Source organism: Rana temporaria, chromosome 3 (assembly GCF_905171775.1).
Source record: "Rana temporaria chromosome 3, aRanTem1.1, whole genome shotgun sequence".
NCBI classification, from domain to species: Eukaryota; Metazoa; Chordata; class Amphibia; order Anura; family Ranidae; genus Rana; species Rana temporaria.
The window spans coordinates 245,567,407-245,591,581 of record NC_053491.1 but is presented as its reverse complement, the minus strand read 5'-3'; the positions used below and the strand labels follow the sequence as shown (position 1 = coordinate 245,591,581).

At 37.4% G+C, this 24,175-nt stretch overlaps 1 protein-coding gene across 1 annotated transcript in view; it reads left to right on the top strand.

Annotated features, from left to right (window-relative positions):
* The window catches only part of NKX2-5 (NK2 homeobox 5), a 5,017-nt gene extending 3,237 nt beyond the window's left edge, over window positions 1-1,780 (top strand). Inside the window, exon 2 of the mRNA XM_040344550.1 lies at window positions 1-1,780. This exon is cut by the window's left edge and continues 53 nt beyond it. Coding sequence (XP_040200484.1) covers window positions 1-552 — 552 coding nt within the window. The 3' untranslated portion in view covers window positions 553-1,780.
* Window positions 1,781-24,175: the final 22,395 nt, after the last annotated feature.

Sequence of the window (24,175 nt, the reverse complement as noted above, 5' to 3'; positions counted from 1 at the left end):
CCAGACCGACCAAGGCAGAGAAAAAGAAGGAAGCCCAGGGTCCTCTTCTCTCAGGCCCAAGTCTATGAACTTGAGAGAAGGTTCAAACAGCAGAAGTACCTATCTGCTCCAGAGAGAGACCATTTAGCTAATGTTTTAAAGCTCACATCCACCCAGGTGAAAATCTGGTTCCAGAACAGAAGATACAAATGTAAAAGACAAAGACAAGACCAGACTCTTGAAATGGTGGGCCTACCACCTCCAAGAAGGATAGCTGTCCCAGTTTTGGTGAGAGATGGCAAGCCTTGCTTAGGAGATTCATCTCCATACAACTCACCGTACAATGTCAGCATTAACCCTTACAGTTATAACACTTATCCCTCCTACTCCAACTATAGCAACCCAGCCTGTAACGGCAGCTACAATTGCAGCTATACGTCAATGCCAAGCATGCAACCCACCTCAGCCAGCAATAATTTTATGAATTTCAGTGTGGGGGACTTGAACACAGTGCAGACGCCGATTCAACAGGCAAACAGTGTCAGTGCACTTCATGGCATTCGAGCCTGGTAGAACTTCATTAAAAGGATTCAACAAAGCACTAAGCATGATGGCAAGGACATCATAGACTGGAAAGAAGCAGAAGAAAAAAACTCTGATGATCTTCTCCTGCTGATGTGACTTTTGGCCCATGGTGTGTGATTGTGCATGGTTTGCTAAAGGATGATGTGGTATACAGGACAAGACCAGCCAACAGAAGATTCACACCTTATTAAGGAGAGTTCCTTTTTTTCAATGTTTTGAGTTCACTTCTTGTGTCACCAAGCTATTTTCAGATTATACTTGTGTGCCCTTTAATTAAAGTGAATCTGTCATGTGTGTGGCAAGATCACAGTGCTATAGATGATGAGGCTGAGATGATGTAGAAATCATTTTTACTTTTCTTATTTTCCTGTTGCCTTAGCTGAATAACCAGCAGTGGAAAAACAACAGGGGCACCTTTTGTTTCGGCAATATTTGTAACAAGCAATATATCAGCTGAACATGGCACTGAACCACTAGACACAGCTCTGCACCTGGATGCTGCTGAACATAATTTAGCATGACCTGGGTGAAATTATAACATTGCAAGAGTAATCCAGATACTGGCAGACTTTGCTAAATATGTTCCTTTGTCTGATTGCTGCATGTGTTCCTCTTTAGGTGACAGGTTCGCTTTAAGCTCATAAAGTCAGGGGGTTGCACCAGTCTCTTTCTCTCCTTGCCAAGTTGGCTAATTTTTGACTACTACTGGGCAAATGTTTAAAGTGTACCAATAAAAAAAACTCCTGGGAGCTGTGCCTAGTAACTCATGTTATTTTAAAGCCCCTTAGCAAAACATATTTTGTATTTAAGAAGCCATAACATAAGAACGACTGAATGGGATTATAGGAAATGGAAAATGATTTTTGCTTCTCACTCTACTTACAATAAATTGACTGCAATACCTGAGCCACTCAGTACTGTGTTCATAACTTGGGAGCCAATAAGTATGCCTGATTGAAGACTGGACAGCGGGTCTGTTAGTCTTTGGCTGTTGGCGTCACTCACTTTGTGGTCTCAGGGGATAAACTTAGTAGGTACTACAAAATTCCCCATAATAGGCTACCAAGATATATACATAGACATTGGTTATTTACTACAGGAGTACATTTTGTGAGCCAATTATTTGACTAGAGGATTTGGAAAATTGCAATTACGTTTGCATATAAATAGATTAATTTAATTTCAGCTTAAAATGTTACTCCTTTAGTAAAAAAAACAACCTAGAGAGACAATTAAAGTGTTATTGCAAGTGGCCTATTTGTTAATAAACTATATTAAGTTATTATTTGCTTTATTTAACCCTCAGCCAAAGCTTCAGGTTTCAATGGACAAAGCAATGTTGTGATTGTTTTTTTATTCTACATATACCAGATTGTTGTTTTTTTTTCTGTTTTGTGTTATTTTTTTATTTTTATTCTAAAAAATAGTGTGACAGTGTTCTAAATGCCAACATTCAAGTTAACTATGGGGCACATTTATCATACGTGATTAGTTACCTAAATTTCCACTTTATTTTCTCTTCATTTGATGACTTTCATCTATTTATTTACTAGGGAGACTTTTATATTTCATGGGTATGGCCTTGTTCAGATTTTGTATTTCAAAAGTATGCAAAAACAAAACATTTTTTTAACTAGTGTTTGAATTTAGATTTGTGAATCACGCACAGAAACCAATGTACACGAGATGAACTGTACAATTATTAAATAGCACAGTATAGATACATGTTTTTTTTTTTTTTTTAGTGCAGTGCACTGCTACGCAAAAGTCGCTATACATGAACAAAACCTTTAAATCAGTTTACAAATTAAGGATCAAAGCCTGTTGCCTCAATTCACAAAGTTAACATGCCAGGACAAGAATCCTTATTTTTAAAAAGAATATAATGAGATTTTCAAATTACAGTTGCAAGGAAATCCTTATCTTCCTGTAAAGCATTCTGAAATCTGATTACTGTCTATCATGGAAACTTTTAATTTCACAAGTTTTACTGAATTCACTAATTTTCATTATGAAAATGATAAACAGTTTCACAAGCACCCAATTACCACTGGAATTATTTCACGCTTCCATTTTTTAAGGATTTAGGTTTCCTTTGCATTTTAACAATCTTCTTTCATAATTTAGGAATTTCCCCAATATACTGGATGGCAAATGATAGGGATCAAATCACTGCTTTGATAAATGTGTCCCAACATCTTAATTTGCCATATTAAAATGAAGAGGCATAAAAAAGCACTGGGGTCTGGGTATAGGAAAATAATACAGTTTGTGTACATTTCATATATATTTTATACACTTTTACAATTCAAAGAAAAATAAATAAAAAAAATGGGAATGAAAGTATTTACAAAGCTTGGTTTGTTGGATGTAGACAGTACCTGTAAATTTTGGTAATAAAGTTTTTTTTTAATAATTGTTTTAACAAAAATGTAAAAATATGTTGAAACAATTTGCTGGTAAAGTACTTAGTGATCATTGGGTTTTCCCTGAAAGATTCTTGACTTCACAGCTGACCTCACAATTTGTTTTTCATTTCTATTTATTGACATGGGTCATGGACAAGGGTTTCCCTCAATTTAATCTGAATTATGTGGATCGTTTACTAACATGCACACATTTTACCTTGGGTTTGTGGAACCTGTGTTTGCTCCCCAAAGCTTAATTGGAAAATTAATTCATGGAAATAAATAAATATTTTTTGAACTGATTGGGTGTATGAAATATTTAAAAATAATTTAGAATTGATACCATTTAGTAAATCATACCATAGAAAAGCAAACAATATGGTTGGTTTAAGCATACTTGGACTACATAAAGATGAGGGAATGATTGTCCTAAATGTTGGTAATGATTGTTATCATACTCTAGGGCTGATTTACTAAAGAGATGTAAGCTGTTCACTAAGTGAAGTGTATTTGGACAATGAACGCTGGTAAATAAGATGAAACAGAAATGATTATTTAAATACCTAGTCATATGCTAGCAAAAAAAATGTTTTTAATTTATTGGGCATTCAAGATAAAAACAGATTCACCTTATTTATGAACATTTAATAAGCAATGTTTTATGATTAGCATGCACAGCATCCATATGATACAGAATCAGGAACAAAGACATGACCAGATGCCCTGCCACCTATTTTGGTGAAACATTTGCCTATCTATAACTAGACATAGCAATTGGGTTCACAATCAGGTGAGAAAAATAAAATAATGTATTTTAAATGTCCAGGGATCATAGTACCAAAACAATAGACCAAATAGATAGAATGACATATAGATTTATAAATACATGACTGGGTATTTGAATGAAAAACATCTATTAGTTTTACTTTTGGAAACATACCTTTTAAAAATAATTGGGCTGATGCATGTAAAGTTTGCTATAGGAAAACTTCTTTGTTGCCTATTAGAACCTGTTGGCTCCCAATGCTCATAATTATAAACTCCAGGCCTGAAAATAAAACAAGGATTCTAAATGGTTTCTATGGGCTAAGAGAATGATTCTACTTAACATCCTTTTAAAAGGATCTGCCCCAGCATTTTATGTTCTTAATTCTGTAACGTATTACAATAATTTGGAATGCATGTGTGTTATCCTATATTTGTATGACAAGTTAATTCTTTGTTATCCTTTGAGATCACATAAATCGTTATGTACACATTCTGGCAAATGAAAAAAATTGCCAAAAAAGATATGTTTAATTCACCAATTTCGCAAGACAATTTGTTCGTGTCTAGTACTATGTACTTAGAGAGAGGGTAGGGGTATTCCAAGCCTTCCCCCTCTGCTGAGCCTGCATGAGCAGATCAGGCTGAAGAAAAGTATGCAGAAATATTTTTTACTATTTAAAATCATGTTACCAACACTGGATAATCAACTTTGGAAAAATACAAGTGTACCATTTCTTTGCAGTTAGTTGCATGGGCACTATGTAAGGTGCTAAAAACCAGAGCACATAGCTTAGATGTTGCATAGAATTTTAGCAACATGAATTGATGGTTACAATAAACAAAATGTAACATTCAAACCAGCAGATAAAGATAATAAAACGTTAAAGAATTCAAATAGCACAATGAAAAAGTGCACGAGTTAGGCGAATGTAAATTCATGCTATAACATTTTTTGTATTCATGGATATAGACAAGAAAATAGCAGCCTCATTCTAATATTATATGTTTGTATATGGCAAGTGAGTGTTTCTGTTGTGTAAACCAAGACATATTTTCCCATATATAATATTTGACTAAGTTTATGACTAATGTAATTAAATCAGATATTAGCAAGTCATTTTCTTCCCAGTTTTGGTCCCAAATGTACACTTAAGAAACTGATCAGAGATATTTGGTGACTATCAATAAATCAGCCATTTTTAACAAAAGATACTTTATTTATTTTGTTAACTAGAAAAATCAGAAAGCTGACCCATGACCTGCACTTATCTTAACATTAATAGGTCAACTGCCCACGGTACAACCTGTTCTTCAAGTTTTCTTGTTTTTTTAAAGGGGAGATCACTTCGTTCTTCTGTTACCTGTGATACTATTGTATTTCAGTTCACTTGCTTTACCTACTGATTTAGTTATACTACACATTTCAGTTATATCAATCTCTCATACACGTTTGTTTACTAAAGCAAAAACTATATTTAACACAGCAACCAATCGCAATCGGTCATCAACGTAACGTCTGTGAATTACTGAAAGATGGCATATGACTGGTTGCTACTGGTGAATTACTGCACTTTTCACATCACCATTCCTCTTTGCACTTAATTATTGGATAAGTAATCTTGTATTTTATAGAAACTTTATTCTGTTAGATGAACTTCCAAACTGCACAGAGGTCATGTTATTTTACTATCAAATTAGAAAGTTATTTATTGGATATTATGGTAATAAATTATTTAAATGTTTTAGTATTTAAAAAAAAAACAATGATTAATCAAAGTCTTTGTTTTTATTTTGGTACAGAGCAGTTTGGGTTTCCAATTGAAATTGATAGGCACTTGAAAACAGGAGTTCAAAAAGTACAGGGCGATCTTCATAGCAAGATGGTGCTGACATGATAGAGAGGTGTTAAACATAGGAAAAATGCAGGACAAGTAGCTCTCACAAATTGATCCAATGCAACGACTCTGCTAAATAGATGAAACACTGCTGCACTTTGTGGGATGCAATTTTAATGCTAGTTTTAAACAGGACATGGAATGAAGCTTCACTTACACCAATGGACACAAGAGATGTAAGAATTACGTGTTATGCTCCACACTGATATCTAATATAGGTACCAAGGGGACATCTGAAGGTCAAAGGTCTTTTAAGGCCTATCCACAATAACGCAGTGAAAACCATGGGTCATAGCTGATCATTATCTATGTATGTGTCCTTGGGGCAGTAAAAAACATCCTTGATAGTATTCTTTCCACTTCTGCCAATGGTCAGTGTACTAAAACTGCAACCAGTGCTCCTTTTTTAGCAGCTAATCTTTGTAGAGCACAAATATTTCTCTCTTTACAACAGCACCTTGTTCATTACCAATCTGTCTGCAACGTTAATGTACATGTTGGTGGAGAAGGCTGGTGTAGAGGTTATTCACTTTCACAAAGTTCAGTTAAATCAGAGATCCTCAAACTACGGCCCTCCAGCTGTTGCGGAACTACACATCCCAAGAGGCATTGTAAAACTCTGACATTCACAGACATGACTAGGCATGATGGGAATTGTAGTTCCTGAACAACTGGAGGGCCAAAGTTTGAAGAGCCATGAGTTAAATGCTATGGTTCTTCCAGAGGTTGCTAGGATTTTCTTTCCAGTTAGCAATGTCAAATAGATCTATCACCTGCACTGACCACCAGAATAAGGAGGCAATTTTCCATTGACCACACATGTAAGGAGGCAATTTTCCATTGACCATCAATGTTAGGACACCATTTTCAATTGACCTCATATGTAAGGAGGCAATTTTACATTGACCATCAATGTAAGGACACAATTTTACATTAACCACAAATGTAAGGATGCAATTTTCTATTGGCCACCAATGTAAGGAATGAATTTTTCCATTTGCTACCAATGTAAAAAGGCGATTTTCCACTAACTACCAATGTAAGGGGTTGCTTCCACAATGCATTTCTGCATTTCTGTTATTATTCATTTAAAGCTGGTCAGTACACTCCCCCATAGTTAGCAACACCTCCCTAGGGAACACTTAACCCTTGATCGCCCCCTAGTGTTAACCCCTTTCCTGAGTGGCATTTATACCGTAACCAGTGGCTATTTTTAAGGCCCCGTACACACGGCCGAGGAACTCGACGTGCCAAACACATCGAGTTCCTCGGCCAGTTCAGCCCTGAAGCCGCCGAGGAGCTCGGCGGGCCGAGAGCTCCCATAGAACAACGAGGAAATAGAGAACATGTTCTCTATTTCCTCGCCGAGGTCCTCGTCGGCTTCCTCGGCCGAAAGTGTACACACGGCCGGGTTTCTCGGCAGAATTCAGCCAGAAACTCGGTCGGAAGCTGAATTCTGCCGAGGAAACTGGTCGTGTGTACGGGGCCTGACTCTGATCCCTGTAATAATGTCACTGGTCCCAAAAAGGTGTCAAAAGTGTTCGATCTGTCGTAGTCCCGCTAAAAATTGCTGATCACCGCCATTACTAGTATAAAAAAAAATTATAATAAAAATGCCATAAATATATCCCCTATTTTGCAGTCGCTATAACTTTTGCAAAAAACAATCTATATACGCTTATTGTGATTTATTTTTACCAAAAAATATATATCGAAGAATAAATATTGGCCTAAACTGGTGAAGAATTTTTTCTTTGTTTTAACATTTTTTGGGATATTTATTATAGCAAAAAGTTGGTCTTTTTTTGTTTATAGCGCAGAAAAAAAAGGTGATCAAATAGCACCAAAAGAAAGCTCTATTTATGGAAAAAAAAAGGACATCAATTTTGTTTGTGTAGAGCATCGCATGACCGTGTAATTGTCAGTTAAAGTGACACAGTGCCGTATCGCAAAAAATGGCCTGGTCAATAAAGGGGGAAATCCCTCCAGGGCTGAAGTGGTTAATATCACATTAAATTCAACATTATAACTGAAGATAATTTTGTCCTATACAGCAGGTAGGTGTTAAAAATGTTTCCTCTATATGTGGTGGTGCTGTATTAGTGCCACATTCACCTATATATATATATAGTTTAAACCTTTTTTTAAAACATTTTCTTAAGAGCATGCATATTTATAATTGAAGAAAAAAAAATATTAAAATGTAACACTTCTTTGCATAATTATGACTTCCTTATAGGCTCCTCAATTATCACTGCCCAGAAACTCTTGTAAAACAACGTACCATGGGTACAAAAAGTAGAGCAGTGGGGTGGGGGCCACACAGCTCAATGCATTTCCCAGTTACATTTGTTTCATCAGGAGTATTGTAGTGGTGAATCTAAAATAAATTATGAAACAGCATATGAGGAATGTTATATTCAACCTAAAAAGCATATGTGAATGACAATGCATATAAAAAAAATAGACATACGTACTAATAACTGTCTATCCCAGGCGCTGTACCCAGAGCTTTTTTTCTCAGAAAATAGGTGCAGGAACTCAATCACAACCCGTTCAGATTTCACAAACAGTAGAAAGGTCTTAAAGGGGCATTAAATACCAGAATTGCATTATATACAGAGTGCAGAGGGTTACAAAGCTGTCACTTGTAAACACAGAAACCAGACTTCTGTGTTTACAAGTTATTGTGGTGAGCAGGCACCAGAGGGTCTGAGCCAGAGGTGGTGGAACTGAGTTCCCCCAAGTTCCCCCTGAAAAAAAGCCCTGGCTGTACCAGTGTAAACATCAATGTTTTCTAGGTTCTAAACTGAGTAAATTCAAGAAATAAAGTTGCTGATTTACTAAAGTAAGGCTCCATGCACACTAATGTAAAAAACGTTGCCTCTACAGGAGTTATGTGTTTTGCCTGTAGAAGCAACTCAACGTTATCCTATGTGTCCATGCACATTAGAACATTAAGAGGCATATTTTGAGATCAACATTTAGAGGCAGGAAAAAAAAAACCTTCCCATTTGCATTTCTGATTGGAGCTCTCTGGCAAAAAAAAGTAAAACTTTCCTAAACTCATCTAAAACTTTGTACAAAAAATGCTCTTTATGAGCGTTTTTTACCCCAAAGAGAACAGACGTTTTTTAAAGCTCAGTGTGCATGGAGCCTAACAGAGGATTTTAACTTGAGTGAATAGAATGTGTAAATAAGGCTCACTCATTTTTACGTCAATCATCAAATCATGTATTAGCAATAAAAACATGCACTCACTTACAGTAGCTTAGTGAATAAGGTAAAGCTGTGTCCACGTCAATCATCCAATCCAGTGCAAACAAATTATTTTTTGTTATTTTCTTTGCACAAAAGTGGGTACTTAAAGTAAAACTGTTTCATCCTATGAATTAGGAGAATATTTTTTACCCAGTCAGTAATCAACCTCTATATGTGCGTATATTATCGCATTTTTCATATATATGGGCCCCCAGAGCACACTGCAAAACATAGAACTTTGGGAAAGCTTAATTTTAAGTGGCATGCAGTGTTGCTGTGCAGGGATCTGAACATTGCACATCGACTTGCATTGGGACTTTTTTTGTGCTTTAGTAGCTGATATTGTATTTCTGGAAGCCACTTGGATATTAACATCTTGGAAGCTGTGCTTTCTTTAACTTGCCTGCAGTAGCTAACTGTAGTATATTGCTGGGATCTGTAGCTCATTATGTGTAGTAAGTGTAACCTATCCTTCACTAAGGCCCCATACACACAGTTTTTTTTTGTCTTCAGATTTACCAAAACCATGTAGTGCAAGGGCCTGCCTGATTGCATACAAATTGAAACTCTGAGGCCTCGTACACACGACCGAGGAACTCGTCGGAAAAGACACATCGTTTTCCTCAACGAGTTCCTTGTTAGGCTTGTCGAGGAACTCGACAAGCTTGCTTTGTGTACACACTGTCAAGACAAAATCTCCTCGTTCTCAAACGCGATGACGTACAACACATACAATGGCAGGGGAAGTTCGATTCCACTGGCACAACCCTTGGGGATGCTTTTGCTAATCTCATGTTACTGCGTGTTAAGTAAAAGTTTGGTAAGAGACGATTTGCACTTTTCAGTCTGTTACAGCGTGACAAATGTGCTATCTCCATTACAAACGCTACTTTTACCGTCTCATACTTTAATCTGAGCATGAGCGGGTTTCTTAGCATACACACGATCGTGTTTCTCGTCGAAAACCAACACGACGAGGAAATTCAGACTCCCGTCGAGGAAAAAGAGAGCTTTTTCTCTTTTTTCCTCGTCGAGTTCCTCGACAGTTTCCTTGATGAAAAACGTACACATGACCGTTTTCCATGGCAAAAAAGCTCTCCCACCAAGTTTCTTGATGGATTCTATCGAGGAAAATGGTCGTGTGTACGAGGCCTTATGGTTTGACCTCATATTATGTAGTTTTGGTAAATCTGAAGACAAAAATCTGCAGAAAATCTAATTGTGTGTATGGGGTCTAAGAGACAGGTGAGTACTACAGTATGGCCCCGTACACACGTCCGAGGAACGCGACGGGCAAAACTCATAGTTTTGCTCGTCGAGTTCTGTGTGAGGCCGCCGAGGATCTCGGCGAGCCAACTTTCCTCATTGAACAACAAGGAAATAGAGAACATGTTCTCTATTTGGCTCGACGAGGAACTCGTCGGCTTCCTCGGCCGAAAGTGTACACACGCCGGGTTTCTCGGCAGAATTCAGCTCCGATCGAGTTTCTGGCTGAATTCTGCCGAGAAACTCGGTCGTGTGTACGGCCTGAGTTATACACTAGAGTTATACTTTCTCATTTACACAGTTTTATGCTCAGAATTACAATTCTAGCAAGTGGTGACATGTTCATGAGTACTTCTGGGCTGGTGCTGTCTATTAGGCCTCATGTAGCCCTCACAATTTATTGAAGCTCATACACAAACATTAAGTTCTTCACCTTTACTAAGTAATCAGCAGAGAAAATACAACATCACTATTGCCAGCCATGAATCTGAGTAAAATCTGCTTGCCTATGGTTGAAAAAGTATTGGGGCTACTTTTTACAATGGGTCCAGCATTACATTGTGGTTGGTTTATTAAAGAGGTAGTGGCGGAGATTGGCTAAAACTGGTGCACACAATAAATCTGGTGGAGCTGTACATAGTAACCAATTAGCTTCTAGGTTTTATTGTCAAAGCTTGATTGAACAAGCTGAAGTTAGAAGCTGATTGGTTACTATGCACAGTGGCATCAGATTCTGTGTGCACTAGTTTTAGTATATCTCCCCCAGTGTATGCTCACTTAGTTTAGTGAATAAAGTTGTTTTCATCTGAATAATTAATCCTGTGGAGGAGAATTAAAAAAATGGACTTTGCTGTACACGTGACCAGATTATTGAAGCGATCACCACTTTACTTATTCAGAAAGCTAAATGAACACCCTCTGATTCTTTAGTAAGCGAATCTGAACATTTTAGGTGGCGAGCTGTAAACCCTGCTTTCAAAGAACATTGACAAAAGCAATAGACTAAAATTTGAGTTTATTTTTTTTTTCTACTAAAAATATCAGTAATACCTTGTACACACAATCGTAATTTCCGTAAGGATAAACTCAGACGGATTTCTCAGATAGAATTCCGTTCAAGCTGTCTTGCATACACACTGTCACATGAAATTCCGACCGTCAAGAACGCAGTGACATACAACACTACAATGAGCTGAGAAAAATGAAGTTCAATGCTTCCGAGCATGCGTCGACTTGATTCTGAGCATGCGTGTTTTTTTTTCTCTGTCGAAGTTCCATACAGATGAATGGAATTTCCGATTCGGAAAAAAGAGAACATGTTCTCTTTCTAAGTCCGTCGGAATTTACGAAAGAAAAACTCAGATGGGGCACACACATGGTCGGAATATCCGATGAAAAAATTCAGTTTTCCTGACTTTTTTCATCAGAATTTCCGATCGTATGTAAGCGACATTAGTGTTACTTTAGCATATTTCTTTCCTAATTTAAATCTGTGTTTAGTAATATACAGAACTAATCATGTAAATATTAAGATACTAGTGGATAGTTCTCAGTCACCATTTTTACTGTCCTTGTATCTCATTTCAGAGCTGTGGTAAACAATAAGGCTGTAGTTTACTGATTTATATTGGGGGTGTTAATTAGGTCCATCACAGCTGGTAGTTTGATGTCTCAGGGCACATAGAGTGCAGGGTGACCTTTCATAAATATACTATAAGGACAGTCAATATGCAACCAGGGTAGTATGCAGCAGTTATAGGGCCTACCCACATGAAATACAACACATAGAAAATTAATGAATACATTATTATATTATTTATTTAAATGTATATTAAAATACTTGCATCTAACTAGAAAATGAAATTGATCTAAGTCAAACCCCCTTTTTGTCTTTTACTGTATGTGTCTTTTATCTTTTATCGTTTCTTAGTCCCCCCCATCCCCCCCCCCATCCCAGTATTGTATCATTAATGTTTTGCTTATTATATTGAATGCCTTAAGAATGGTAAGCCATGTTATACTGACTTTTGTCATTGTACCCTTGTTATTTTCTTCCTCAAAAAATCTAGTTGATAATAATTTTACTTTAAACCAAAAAAAAAAATATTAGTTAAAGTGTACAATAGTAGTGTATATAGCATGTAATAGATAGCTGTCTGTACACATTAAGGGGAGAGGAGATGGGGAGAGCTCAGTGTTCTTTATACAGGTAGTCCACAGGTTACAAACAAGGTTCTGTAGGTTGGTTCTTAATGCAATTGTAAAGGATTTTTTTTTTTTTTAAATAACAAACATGTCTATACTCACCTGCTCTGTGAAATGGAATTGCACAGAGTGGCCATAAACCTCCTCTTCTCGGCTCCCCCGCCAGCACTCCTCTCTGTCCAGTGCATGCTCACTCCTGAGCCCCGCTGCTGCATCCATTGACACAGACAATGGGACCTGGACCAACCCCCCACTCCCTCGTTACTAGCTTTGATTGACAGCACTGGGAGCCAATGGCTCCTAGTGCCCCAGCAAAGACAGCAAGACCTTGAAGTGAGGGAAGAGAAGAGCTGCAGATGTGCACAGCGCAGGACTGAAGTGGGGTTTAGGTAAGTAAAAGAGGGGGATGCTGATGCCTAAACATGTTTACCTTAATGCAAGGAATGCACTATGGTAAAAAATCTTTAAGCTTTAGGACCACTTTAAGTTGAATTTGTATGTAAGTTTGAACAGGTAAGTTTTTTAAGTGTAGCTCCAGCCACTATAGCCACGATAGCATAGGGATGGGTTAACACCCCTGTAACGTTTCTTTAGCTGCTCATGCCCCTGTTCAGAAGATTTCACCTCGCTTTCTGTCCCTGTAAAAACTGGATTTTGAAAACTTTGGGCTGTTGTGGAAGGATTGGTGATAAAGCTTCAGTGGAGACACCTTTTTCCCATAATAACTCTCTTACAGGAGTGAATTTCCCTTCCTAGGGGTAGATTTCCTCTCACTTCCTGTTGTCTCCTTCTGTTTGTAAGTAGGAGTCGTATGTAAGTCGGATATTTGGAACTCGGGACTGTCTGTACTGAAATTAAGTAGGTTGGGATGACACCACATGCTTAGAAATTCAGAGCTGGCTGTGTTGTCATGTCAAAGATAAAGGTAGTAGCATATTATATTTATGGCTGATGACTGATCACATGATTCAGTCCTTTCCTTGTGTCTGTGGTTGTCAGCTGAATGGAAATCAGAGCTTAGAGCTCCCAGAGCAATAACATGTTTATTTGATGTTGTGAAATTATGATATTTTTAATAATCATCTATATATATATATATATATATATGGTCTGAAGCCTAAACAAGTTTACCAACATGACTTTGTAATATTTGGCTAGCCTTTTGGTCCAATGGCATGTGTCTCTCATGTAAGTCTACATTTACTATAAATATACATTTGCGGCTTCCTAATTTTATCAGTTGGATCTGGCTACAGATAATTTGTTAAAGCGGGGGTTCACCCTATCGACGAAAAAAAAATTTTTTTTTTTTTTTACCTTAAAATCAGGCATTGTAGCGCGAGCTACAGTATGCCTGTCCCGAATTTTTTACCCCCGTACTCACCTTGTAGTCGTACATCGAAGATAACGGGGAATGGGCGTGCCTATGGAGACGGAGGATGATTGACGGCCGGCTCTGGCGCGTCACGCTTCTCCGGAAATAGCCGAAATAGGCTTGGCTCTTCACGACGCGTGCGCATAGCCTGTGCGCAGGCGCCGTGAAGAGCCGAGACCTACTCCGGCTGTCTTCGGGGAGAGTGACGTGCCAGGGCCGGCCGTCAATCATCCTCCCTCTCCATAGGCACGCCCATTCCCCGCGGGAGCCGAAATCTACGATGTCCGATTACAAGGTGAGTCCGGGGTTAAAAAAATCGGTACAGGCATACTGTAGCTCGCGCTACAATGCCTGTCTCGATGGTAAAATGTGTCGGGGGGGGGTGAACTACCGCTTTAAGTAAGTAGTTTGGACTGTTCTACAACGGGGTTAAGAAAATCACAGAAATACTGCCATTTTAAAGTATATTATTAAAAAGGTCAATTTCTTAACAGAAATTATGTTTACTCCTCTTTAATTTGCTGCACTATTTACCGTCTACTAAACCTTTTTTGCCCACCCACAGCACCGAAGCCAAAGAGGTTTTACTGGCACATTGCTGTGTTTTCTTGGATACAATGAATTCCTTGTTTTGTATATGCTAATGTGAAGCACTCTCGCTTTTCAGTCATCTCTCAGATGACTAGCAGCACTGAGAACCGTGATATGAACATGCATTTCATTTTGCTACAATTTGTCATGGTAAGAGGAGATTGTGCTGATGTAAAAAAAAAAAAAACAGAAAGTTGAGGAACTTTCCAATGTGCATTTTATTAAATTTTACATAATTTTTCATGCTTTCATATTAGTTGTTTAAATGAATGTATACAGTATCTGAAGTTATAATTATTTGAAATTTTCGGCTAATTGTTGTCATTTTCTGGCCATCAACCCGAAAGAAGAAGATCTTGGCCATATTCCATGATAGTTGTTTTACCTTAAGTCTTATTAGACTTACATTTTAAAGACACTGATTGAAGGGTTTTTTGTTTGATACTGACCACACTACTCACAGAAGCAGGCCCATGCTAGTGTGGTCAGATTGCTTGTAGTTCCGTAGTCAGCTGGTGACCTCACAGGTTGACCATTAATGGCGCTAGCCAGTGGGACCATGGAACCTAGCGTGGAATGCAGAATGTTTCCCGTTCCTAGCTACGTCATGGCAGCGGCTGTATCCTTCAGCTGTAATCCTGCCTCCTGCCTAGTAGAAGGGCATTGTAAAAGCGGTACTTGCACACACATGACTGGATTTAGCTAACAGTACAAGGAAAAGCTAACAACTTCATAAAAAGTGTCTGAGACAAGTTCTATCTAAACTGGTGCCATTGCCCATATTAACCAATCAGCTTCTAGCGTTGGCTGCACTCCATTTGAGACAAAGTTGGGCCAAAATTTGTCTTGGATACTTTTTAATGATTCCCCCAGTGTGTTAAAAGTGTCCATCATGTGAAGTCAATATCTTGCATTAGCCTGCTTGTTATTTGTAGAGTTGACATAAGCTTTAAGCCACATAACTGCCTGATTTACCCAGATGTGCAATCAATTAAAGATGCAACCTTTACAAATGATTGCAAAATTCCATTGCTAATCAGGAAATGGAAAAGCCCGCTATCTGAAAATGTTCCTGTAAATTGTTCATTGTTCTGATCATTTGTGCCAGAGATATAGCCAATTTTGCACATACAGCACATACAGCACCCCCACTCAAATGTGGACACAATTTGTTTAGGGATTTTGCACAGTACATGCACTAGTTTTTTTCACAACAGAGTGTAATTTGTCTAGCTAATACCCACACATCTGACCTCCCATCAATATGGGGAGGCCTAATTTACCACTTTTAGGGTTTTAGAGGGTTGTTTTGTTGGGTTTGTTTCTGCTGTGGTCAGCAGATTTCCACTAACTTTAACAGTGCAGAGTGGATGACAGCCTGCTTTGAATTTCTATGAAGGTAGCAGATCATATTGATATGCATTTGAACTGAAGGAAATCAGGTTAAATGCAGCCTTTTGCTTTACTTTGTGTTTGAATGTATATGTCTGAATAGCACTGGTCTGCATTTGACACCAGGGACCATCCAAACACACCCTTAGGCTATTTCCATATGAGATAATCAAACTGTTTAAAAACAACTAGACCAACAAAGGATTTCTTCTTTATCGACATACACTATTCAAACCATTGGAGTAGATTCCTTTTCTGCATACCTGATCAGGGTCATTGGCTTAGCAAGAGGATCAGCATGACAGCCAGACAGCTAACATTTTCTCAAGCATTGCAAACTAAATAATGTGTATATGACACTATGAAGTAATTTGAACATTGTCCTCATGTCAGACAACTTGACAACCATGCAACAACGTACACATGCAACATACATCACAATTACACTAGTGCATTAACTTTTTCTTCTACACATTTTGATATAAAATTACTAAAATAAAAAATTTGCATGAAAGGGGACACTTGGTGAAGTAAACAAAATCATATTTTCCATATTTTTTTTAGTTGTGCTATAAGCAGTCTTGTTTTATTGGTCATATGTTGATTTGCATGTGTTTGAAAAGTGCCAAGCAACAGGTTTGTATGAATGCCCCTCCCCAGAAGAACTGTCACCTTTTCTTCAATCCCCTGCTTCTCTGATCTCCTGCTAGCAGAAAGGAAAGGAATTCTTATGTACAGTAACCTGTGAGTTACTTTAGTCAGAACTTATACGGAGTTAAGGGCTGTCTGATTGCCCCATGTGACAATTGTGGGACAATCAACCAGCACCAGAGCTGTCACCTAAGAGATAAGGGAGTGGGCCACATACTTCTCCACACCCAATGGTGCCAGACTTATTTTCATCCCAGGAGAATGCATAAAAAATTTGAAATTTTATAACACTTATCAGATGTATTTTGTATAGGAGGCAGGTGATAAATATGATACAGGAATCTTATATTTATCCTACAAAAATATATTAAAACTTTTGCTTACCTTTCCTGTCCTGCGTCATTGAAGCAGGCCCTCTTATTTAAAACTGCATCTTGCATAACATGCCCTACAACTTTAACAGAAAGGGTTTTCCATGACCTAATGGTGAAGTAGGTCACTTAGATGAGCTACATATACAGCTACATATATATATATATCACCACATGTAAAACACACTGCCCTTGCTAGACGCATGTGGAGGGAGATAAATTGTTAATGGTGCCCCAAATGCAGCTAGCAAATGCAGCATGTTTTCAACCACGAAACCACATGGTATCACTGTAACATCTGATTTGGTGTCGCAAAATGTATGAAAGTATTGTCTGCACTTCCCATGTGTTTGGCAGCCTATTGCAATGGTTGAGCTGTGGAAAACAGAACATGCAAAAACATGTGTGTTCAAGTGTGAACTCCGGTAGGCCGAGTGAAACACGTTGGGGTGTGGCCTGGCTGGGGTCCAGACTGAGACTGCCATTCACTACCATACAGCAGGTCTTGACCTGATGTGCAGCTTCTGGGAGACCTGAGCCCTCTCTACTAGTGTGAACCAGCCCTACCTAAGGTGTCCGTTTATAAAGCAGTGGAAAATATTCACTGCTCCATTCTCCGGATATCACAGATCCTTCTCCTCTGAGGGCCTGTATATGAAGCTGTGTAGATTGCTTCACCTTTTGTGAAGTGAAGCGATCTACAAACGCTTAAAACAGTAGAGAACCCCCCCGTAGTTCTGCAATCTCGTGAGACATAGCGAGATTACAATACAAGAAATTCACAGAAACACTTGAGGTGTCCGTTTATTAAGCAGTGATGAATTATCACTGCTCAGTAAACAGAACAATCCCAGAGGAGACCACCTTAAATAATAAAATAATTAGTCCCCCTACATAATATTTATATATTCACAGTAAAACCTTGGGTTGAGAGTAACTTGGTTTGAGAGCGTTTTGCAAGACAATTAAACATTTTTAATACATTTTGACTTGATATACAAGCATTGTCTTGATATAAGAGTAGCGTCATGTCACAGCTGAGTATAAAAGAGAAGAGAGGCACCTCTAAGTGTAGCAAAATGGTTACATTTAATGAAGGTGCAACGTTTAGCAACATATTGCTACAGTTGCCTCTCTTCTCTTTTATACTCTGTAGCTCCTGCTGGATTTTGCTTCTAATCCCCTTGTGGAGGCTTCCATTTGTGGGTGGACATTTTATAGTTACACAACCTGGTCACATTGCTATAATCTTTTTATGTGGACTATAAACTGAAGGACCTATGAATAAATGATTGTGGAACAAATCATCTGAGTTTCCATTATTTCTTATGGGGAAATTTGCTTTGATATACGAGTGCTTTGGATTACAAGCATGTTTCTGGAACGAATTATACTCAAAATCCAAGGTTTTACTGTGTGTTTATATATATATATATATACACACACGCACACATTATATATACACATATATATATATATATATATATATATATATATATATATATATGCACACATTTTATATATATATATATATAAACACACATAAATAAGACAGGGGGGACATGTTTACTGTCTTGGGGGGTCTGATCAAGGAAGGAGGAATCTTCCTTTTCCCCGGGGAGTCGGGGAGAGAGAATTCTGACAAAGATCCCCAATGAAGTGCTGAGATCGCAGCTTCATAAACTGGCCGTTTCTGTGTCAGTCAGTTACAGATTCTCTGTGTGTGGAGATGATCGGCAGAAAACATGTCCTCCCCAATCATCTCTGTTTCATAGACCGTTAATAAACTGAGATCAGGGGGGAATCCTCGAGATCACCGCTGTTCACAGTTTCAAAAACGGACACCTAAATACTTAAAATATTGTGTAAATTTTCATTTAATTTATCCAATAATGTTAAATGCATTGGCACATGATTAGACATTCAACGTGAACTGAAATTTGCATTTACATAATTGGATACAATTTTTTTTTCTCAGCTTCTTTAGTAAATTAGCCTGAATGTCTTTATAAATTCCTTCCTAATTAATTTATTATTTGCATAAGAACTTGTAATTTGGTTGCAGTATTACAGATAGAAATACACACCCAGCTTTGCCCAAGTTGCCAAATGCACCATTATTTTCAGACGTACTTTAGTTATACACTTTTGGGAGCTAATTAGCTTCAATCATTGCCCTATGTGTATGTAATGAGCCCCAGAACCTGCTTTATTCATATGTGTCAATAATTAAAGGAAGTTGGCAACCCTGTTTGACCCATACTTGAACTCCAATGATATTTAAGGTCAGAACAGCCTTGAGTCCATTCTGAGCATTCTAGAATTCCCTAACCATATTAGCCTGTGCCATCTTTTTCAAACTAAGGAACAACAAATCCCCAAAGGCCAATAGATGCAGAGAACCGGAATTCACTTAACATGTTTTGGAGAACTTACACAGCTGCGGGAACGATAATAAAAAATATGATACGCCCGAGGTCTGTGTTCAGAAGCTATGGCCGCTTTTCAGTCACTAATATTAATGTAACAAGATTCTTATTATAAGATGGATCTGTGAAGAATGATGTAGATAATTTACTATCCGCGTGCTCACTTCTTAGCCTATAATCTAAATTTAAGCAAGTGGTTTAATGAGAAATTCACCCTAAAATTAAATCTAGAAGATTAAAAGGTAATCTATACAGGGAGTGCAGAATTATTAGGCAAGTTGTATTTTTGAGGATTCATTTTATTATTGAACAACAACCATGTTCTCAATGAACCCAAAAAACTCATTAATATCAAAGCTGAATATTTTTGGAAGTAGTTTTTAGTTTGTTTTTAGTTTTAGCTATTTTAGGGGGATATCTGTGTGTGCAGGTGACTATTACTGTGCATAATTATTAGACAACTTAACAAAAAAAAAATATATACCCATTTCAATTATTTATTTTTACCAGTGAAACCAATATAACATCTCAACATTCACAAATATACATTTCTGACATTCAAAAACAAAACAAAAACAAATCAGTGACCAATATAGCCACCTTTCTTTGCAAGGACACTCAAAAGCCTGCCACCCATGGATTCTGTCAGTGTTTTGATCTGTTCACCATCAACATTGCGTGCAGCAGCAACCACAGCCTCCCAGACATTGTTCAGAGAGGTGTACTGTTTTCCCTCCTTGTAAATCTCACATTTGATGATGGACCACAGGTTCTCAATGGGGTTCAGATCAGGTGAACAAGGAGGCCATGTCATTAGTTTTTCTTCTTTTATACCCTTTCTTGCCAGCCACGCTGTGGAGTACTTGGACGCGTGTGATGGAGCATTGTCCTGCATGAAAATCATGTTTTTCTTGAAGGATGCAGACTTCTTCCTGTACCACTGCTTGAAGAAGGTGTCTTCCAGAAACTGGCAGTAGGACTGGGAGTTGAGCTTGACTCCATCCTCAACCCGAAAAGGCCCCACAAGCTCATCTTTGATGATACCAGCCCAAACCAGTACTCCACCTCCACCTTGTTGGCGTCTAAGTCGGACTGGAGCTCTCTGCCCTTTACCAATCCAGCCACGGGTCCATCCATCTGGCCCATCAAGACTCACTCTCATTTCATCAGTCCATAAAACCTTAGAAAAATCAGTCTTGAGATATTTCTTGGCCCAGTCTTGACGTTTCAGCTTGTGTGTCTTGTGCAGTGGTCGTCGTCTTTCAGCCTTTCTTACCTTGGCCATGTCTCTGAGTATTGCACACCTTGTGCTTTTGGGCACTCCAGTGATGTTGCAGCTCTGAAATATGGCCAAACTGGTGGCAAGTGGCATCTTGGCAGCTGCACGCTTGACTTTTCTCAGTTCATGGGCAGTTATTTTGCACCTTGGTTTTTCCACACGCTTCTTGCGACCCTGTTGACTATTTTGAATGAAACGCTTGATTGTTCGATGATCACGCTTCAGAAGCTTTGCAATTTTAAGAGTGCTGCATCCCTCTGCAAGATATCTCACCATTTTTGACTTTTCTGAGCCTGTCAAGTCCTTCTTTTGACCCATTTTGCCAAAGGAAAGGAAGTTGCCTAATAATTATGCACACCTGATATAGGGTGTTGATGTCATTAGACCACACCCCTTCTCATTACAGAGATGCACATCACCTAATATGCTTAATTGGTAGTAGGCTTTCGATCCTATACAGCTTGGAGTAAGACAACATGCATAAAGAGGATGATGTGGTCAAAATTCTCATTTGCCTAATAATTCTGCACTCCCTGTACAATCTTCTCTGCAGTTGTGCCACTTTAAACCTAACTGATCGGTCATAAGTTGGTTTTCCTCTTCTTATTAATCTTTTTGAAAGGCTGAGGAAAATATTTCTTTCTAGCAAGCCCTCCAAAAAAAACAACAAAGATGTTTAAAGTATTCAGATTTTTTTTTCTTTTGTTTCATAACTCTAATGAATTGTGAGTTTTATTTCATTAATAGTAGAAGCAGTTATAATACTGGTAGCAGTACTGGCAATAGCTCCATTATCTCATCGGCAATACCAATAAAAAGACTTTTGCTTTCATCTTTTTTTTTTTTCTTTTTTTCCTTTTTCTTATTAAAATTAAATGAATACATTTAACTGTACTGAAAGCAGAATTGTGTATGCAATGTTTACATGGGAATAGAATTTGAATTACCATTTTAACTAATTGTAAATCCAAAAGTCACTAATAACACTGAAAATTCCAAAATAATAATGTTGTAATGTATTGCTAGAAATTATTATTTTTTATGCTAAATGTAAATATTTTTTTAATTATGTGTTTAATTAGTAATTATGTTTTTATGTATAATATTTGTATATTTGAGAAACTGGAAACACATGCATTTTTTTACATTCAAGCACAGCACATATGTATGTATATATATATATATATATATATATATATATATATATATATATATATATATATATATATATATATATATATATATATATATATATATATATATATATATATATATATATATATATATATAAAGTTAAGATTGTATTATATGTATAGACACTTGCTAACCTATTATCTATTTAGGTGATCTGTCACCAAAAAACAGAGCTAACTATACAGTAATTTAATAATTAGATACAGTAGAATGAGCCTGCAGTTGGACATATGATTATGAAATGCCATGCTGCAAAAGGATCTGCAGTGTACCGTTTAAAGGAAAGGTTCCAAATTTACTAACTTTCCACTGCTGATTACTCAGCAATGACAGCATGAATTCAAAAAAGGAAATTGATTTTGCAGGTCTCAGTCCACTACACAGCATTATTATTGTGCCTCTCATGTTAAAAATTCAGTTTAAAGTCATCATGCACTCCACTTGCTCTTAATTGATACTTTCCTTGTGTGTATGGCCTTTACTAATGACACATTATTAAATCATTTTACAATTTAAATATTTTAAAAATATATATATCTATATATAAGTATGTGTGTGTTTTATTTTTATGCTGCTGAACATGATTAAAAATGAATAAAACATTTTTTTTGTTAATTTTCAACTAATAATTTTATTTCAAGAGAGAAATAAATGCAGCCCGTCATTAATTGGATAAAATAGTATGTTTTAAAAAAAATTGTCAATGTCCTGATTCATTTTACCATGTAATAAAAACTACTCTGTGTGCTGCCAACTTGAATTTCAGGCACAGAGCCACATCAAATTCTTCAATTTTAAGTTGTATCTATGTACTTCTCATGTAACTTTGTGCAAAGAAGTCAGAGGGAGATACTTGGACATGCAGAAAATCAATAATTAAAAAAGTAACATGTTTTCACAGTCTGTCAGCACTTAGAATAATCCTACGATGTAATGATAAATTCTTGCTGGGTGCTGCTAAATCGTGTTATTTTCATCTAAGTTCAAGCACCGAGCAACATTTAGGCTCCATGCACACTGGGCTTAAAAAAACGTCTGTTCTCTTTGGAGTAAAAAACGCTCATATAGAGCATTTTTTTGACGACGAGTTTAGGAAAGACTTACGTTTTTTCTGCCAGTGAGCTCCAATCAGAAATGCGAATCTCAAAATATGCCTGTAAACGTCCTAATGTGCATGGACACACAGGATAACATTGAGCTGATTCTACAACTCCTGTAGAAGAAACATTTTTTACGCCAGTGTGCATGGAGCCTAAAAGGTCCAAATTTACTCCAATGCAACTCAGATTTCTCTCTTAATGGGGGTCGAAGATTAAGAAAAAAAAAGACACCTACGAATAATTCAGTGATGCAACTGTAGCATAAACATTAAAGTGATTTTTATTAATCTCTTCACTAAGATGTGTGAATATTATGATTATTTTGATTTCTTTTTTGTGATCATTGATATACTATGGTATAGAAGTGTGTAACTTTTCTCTAGGGCCAAAATAAGTTGGGTCACTTCATAGGCCTAGAAGTTAAATTTAAAATGTAAAAAGAAAATGTAAAAATGTAAATAAAAAAAATGTAGACTTCCACCAGATCTTTTAATTAAATGTGTTTTTTTATCTAAATAAAACATATTACCCTTTCACTTTATACTTATTCTCCTGTTGTGATTTGTTTTTTTTCTGTATTAGGTTAATTGGAATTGTGTTTTAGATTTTTCTCAAAGGGTATGCTGCGTAAAATCAGAACACTCTGAAAAAATAAAGTCACAGAACTAGAGAGGGAGGGAGAGTACATATATATTGTCACAACCGCAGTTGACCTTTTTACATTTTCACCCTTCTGGCAGTGAAAAGCTTGGTGCCATAGGTCTGTCTATATTCGCCATGTAGCCATTTAGCACAGGAGAGGTCTTAGTGAGTAAGGGATTTGTAGACAGGCTCTTTGGTGATGTACTGGTTAAGCAGAGGAAGTTTCCCAGGAGCTAAGTGAAGAAGACCAGGAGATTCACCTAGGATAAAAAGGCGCTGACTTTAATTACCCTTAAGTATTACAGTAGTCACTATCAAATGTCAATTATTGGAGTGAGAAACAACAAACATTGTAATTCACATACAGTCAAAACATCCTCTAAGTGTTTGAGATGCTATCAGTTGTTGATAACGCAATTAGAGAGTCCTGTAGCAGCTCCTTGCTCTCCTATCTGCCCCATCAGTAAACAGAGCAGGAGACAGCATGGCTGTGTCCCTGGGACACAGGATGGGAAGCCGTCAGGGAACTGGAGCTTCTTTCCTGTCACTAACACTCACCCAAAGAGCTTGTCTGTAACACCTTCTTTACCATAGATACAGCCCTGGCTCTGGGGACTTGTGAAAGGTGATGGGACATCACTGCTCTTAAATGGCTTCTACTTTAAATACATCAGAATCACCCCTCCTATGTTGGGGGATCGTCAATGGCGTGTAAAATTGCGTCTATAGAAAAAACCCTCAACATTTAAATAGATTACGGCCAAGATGACACAACACCTTGCAA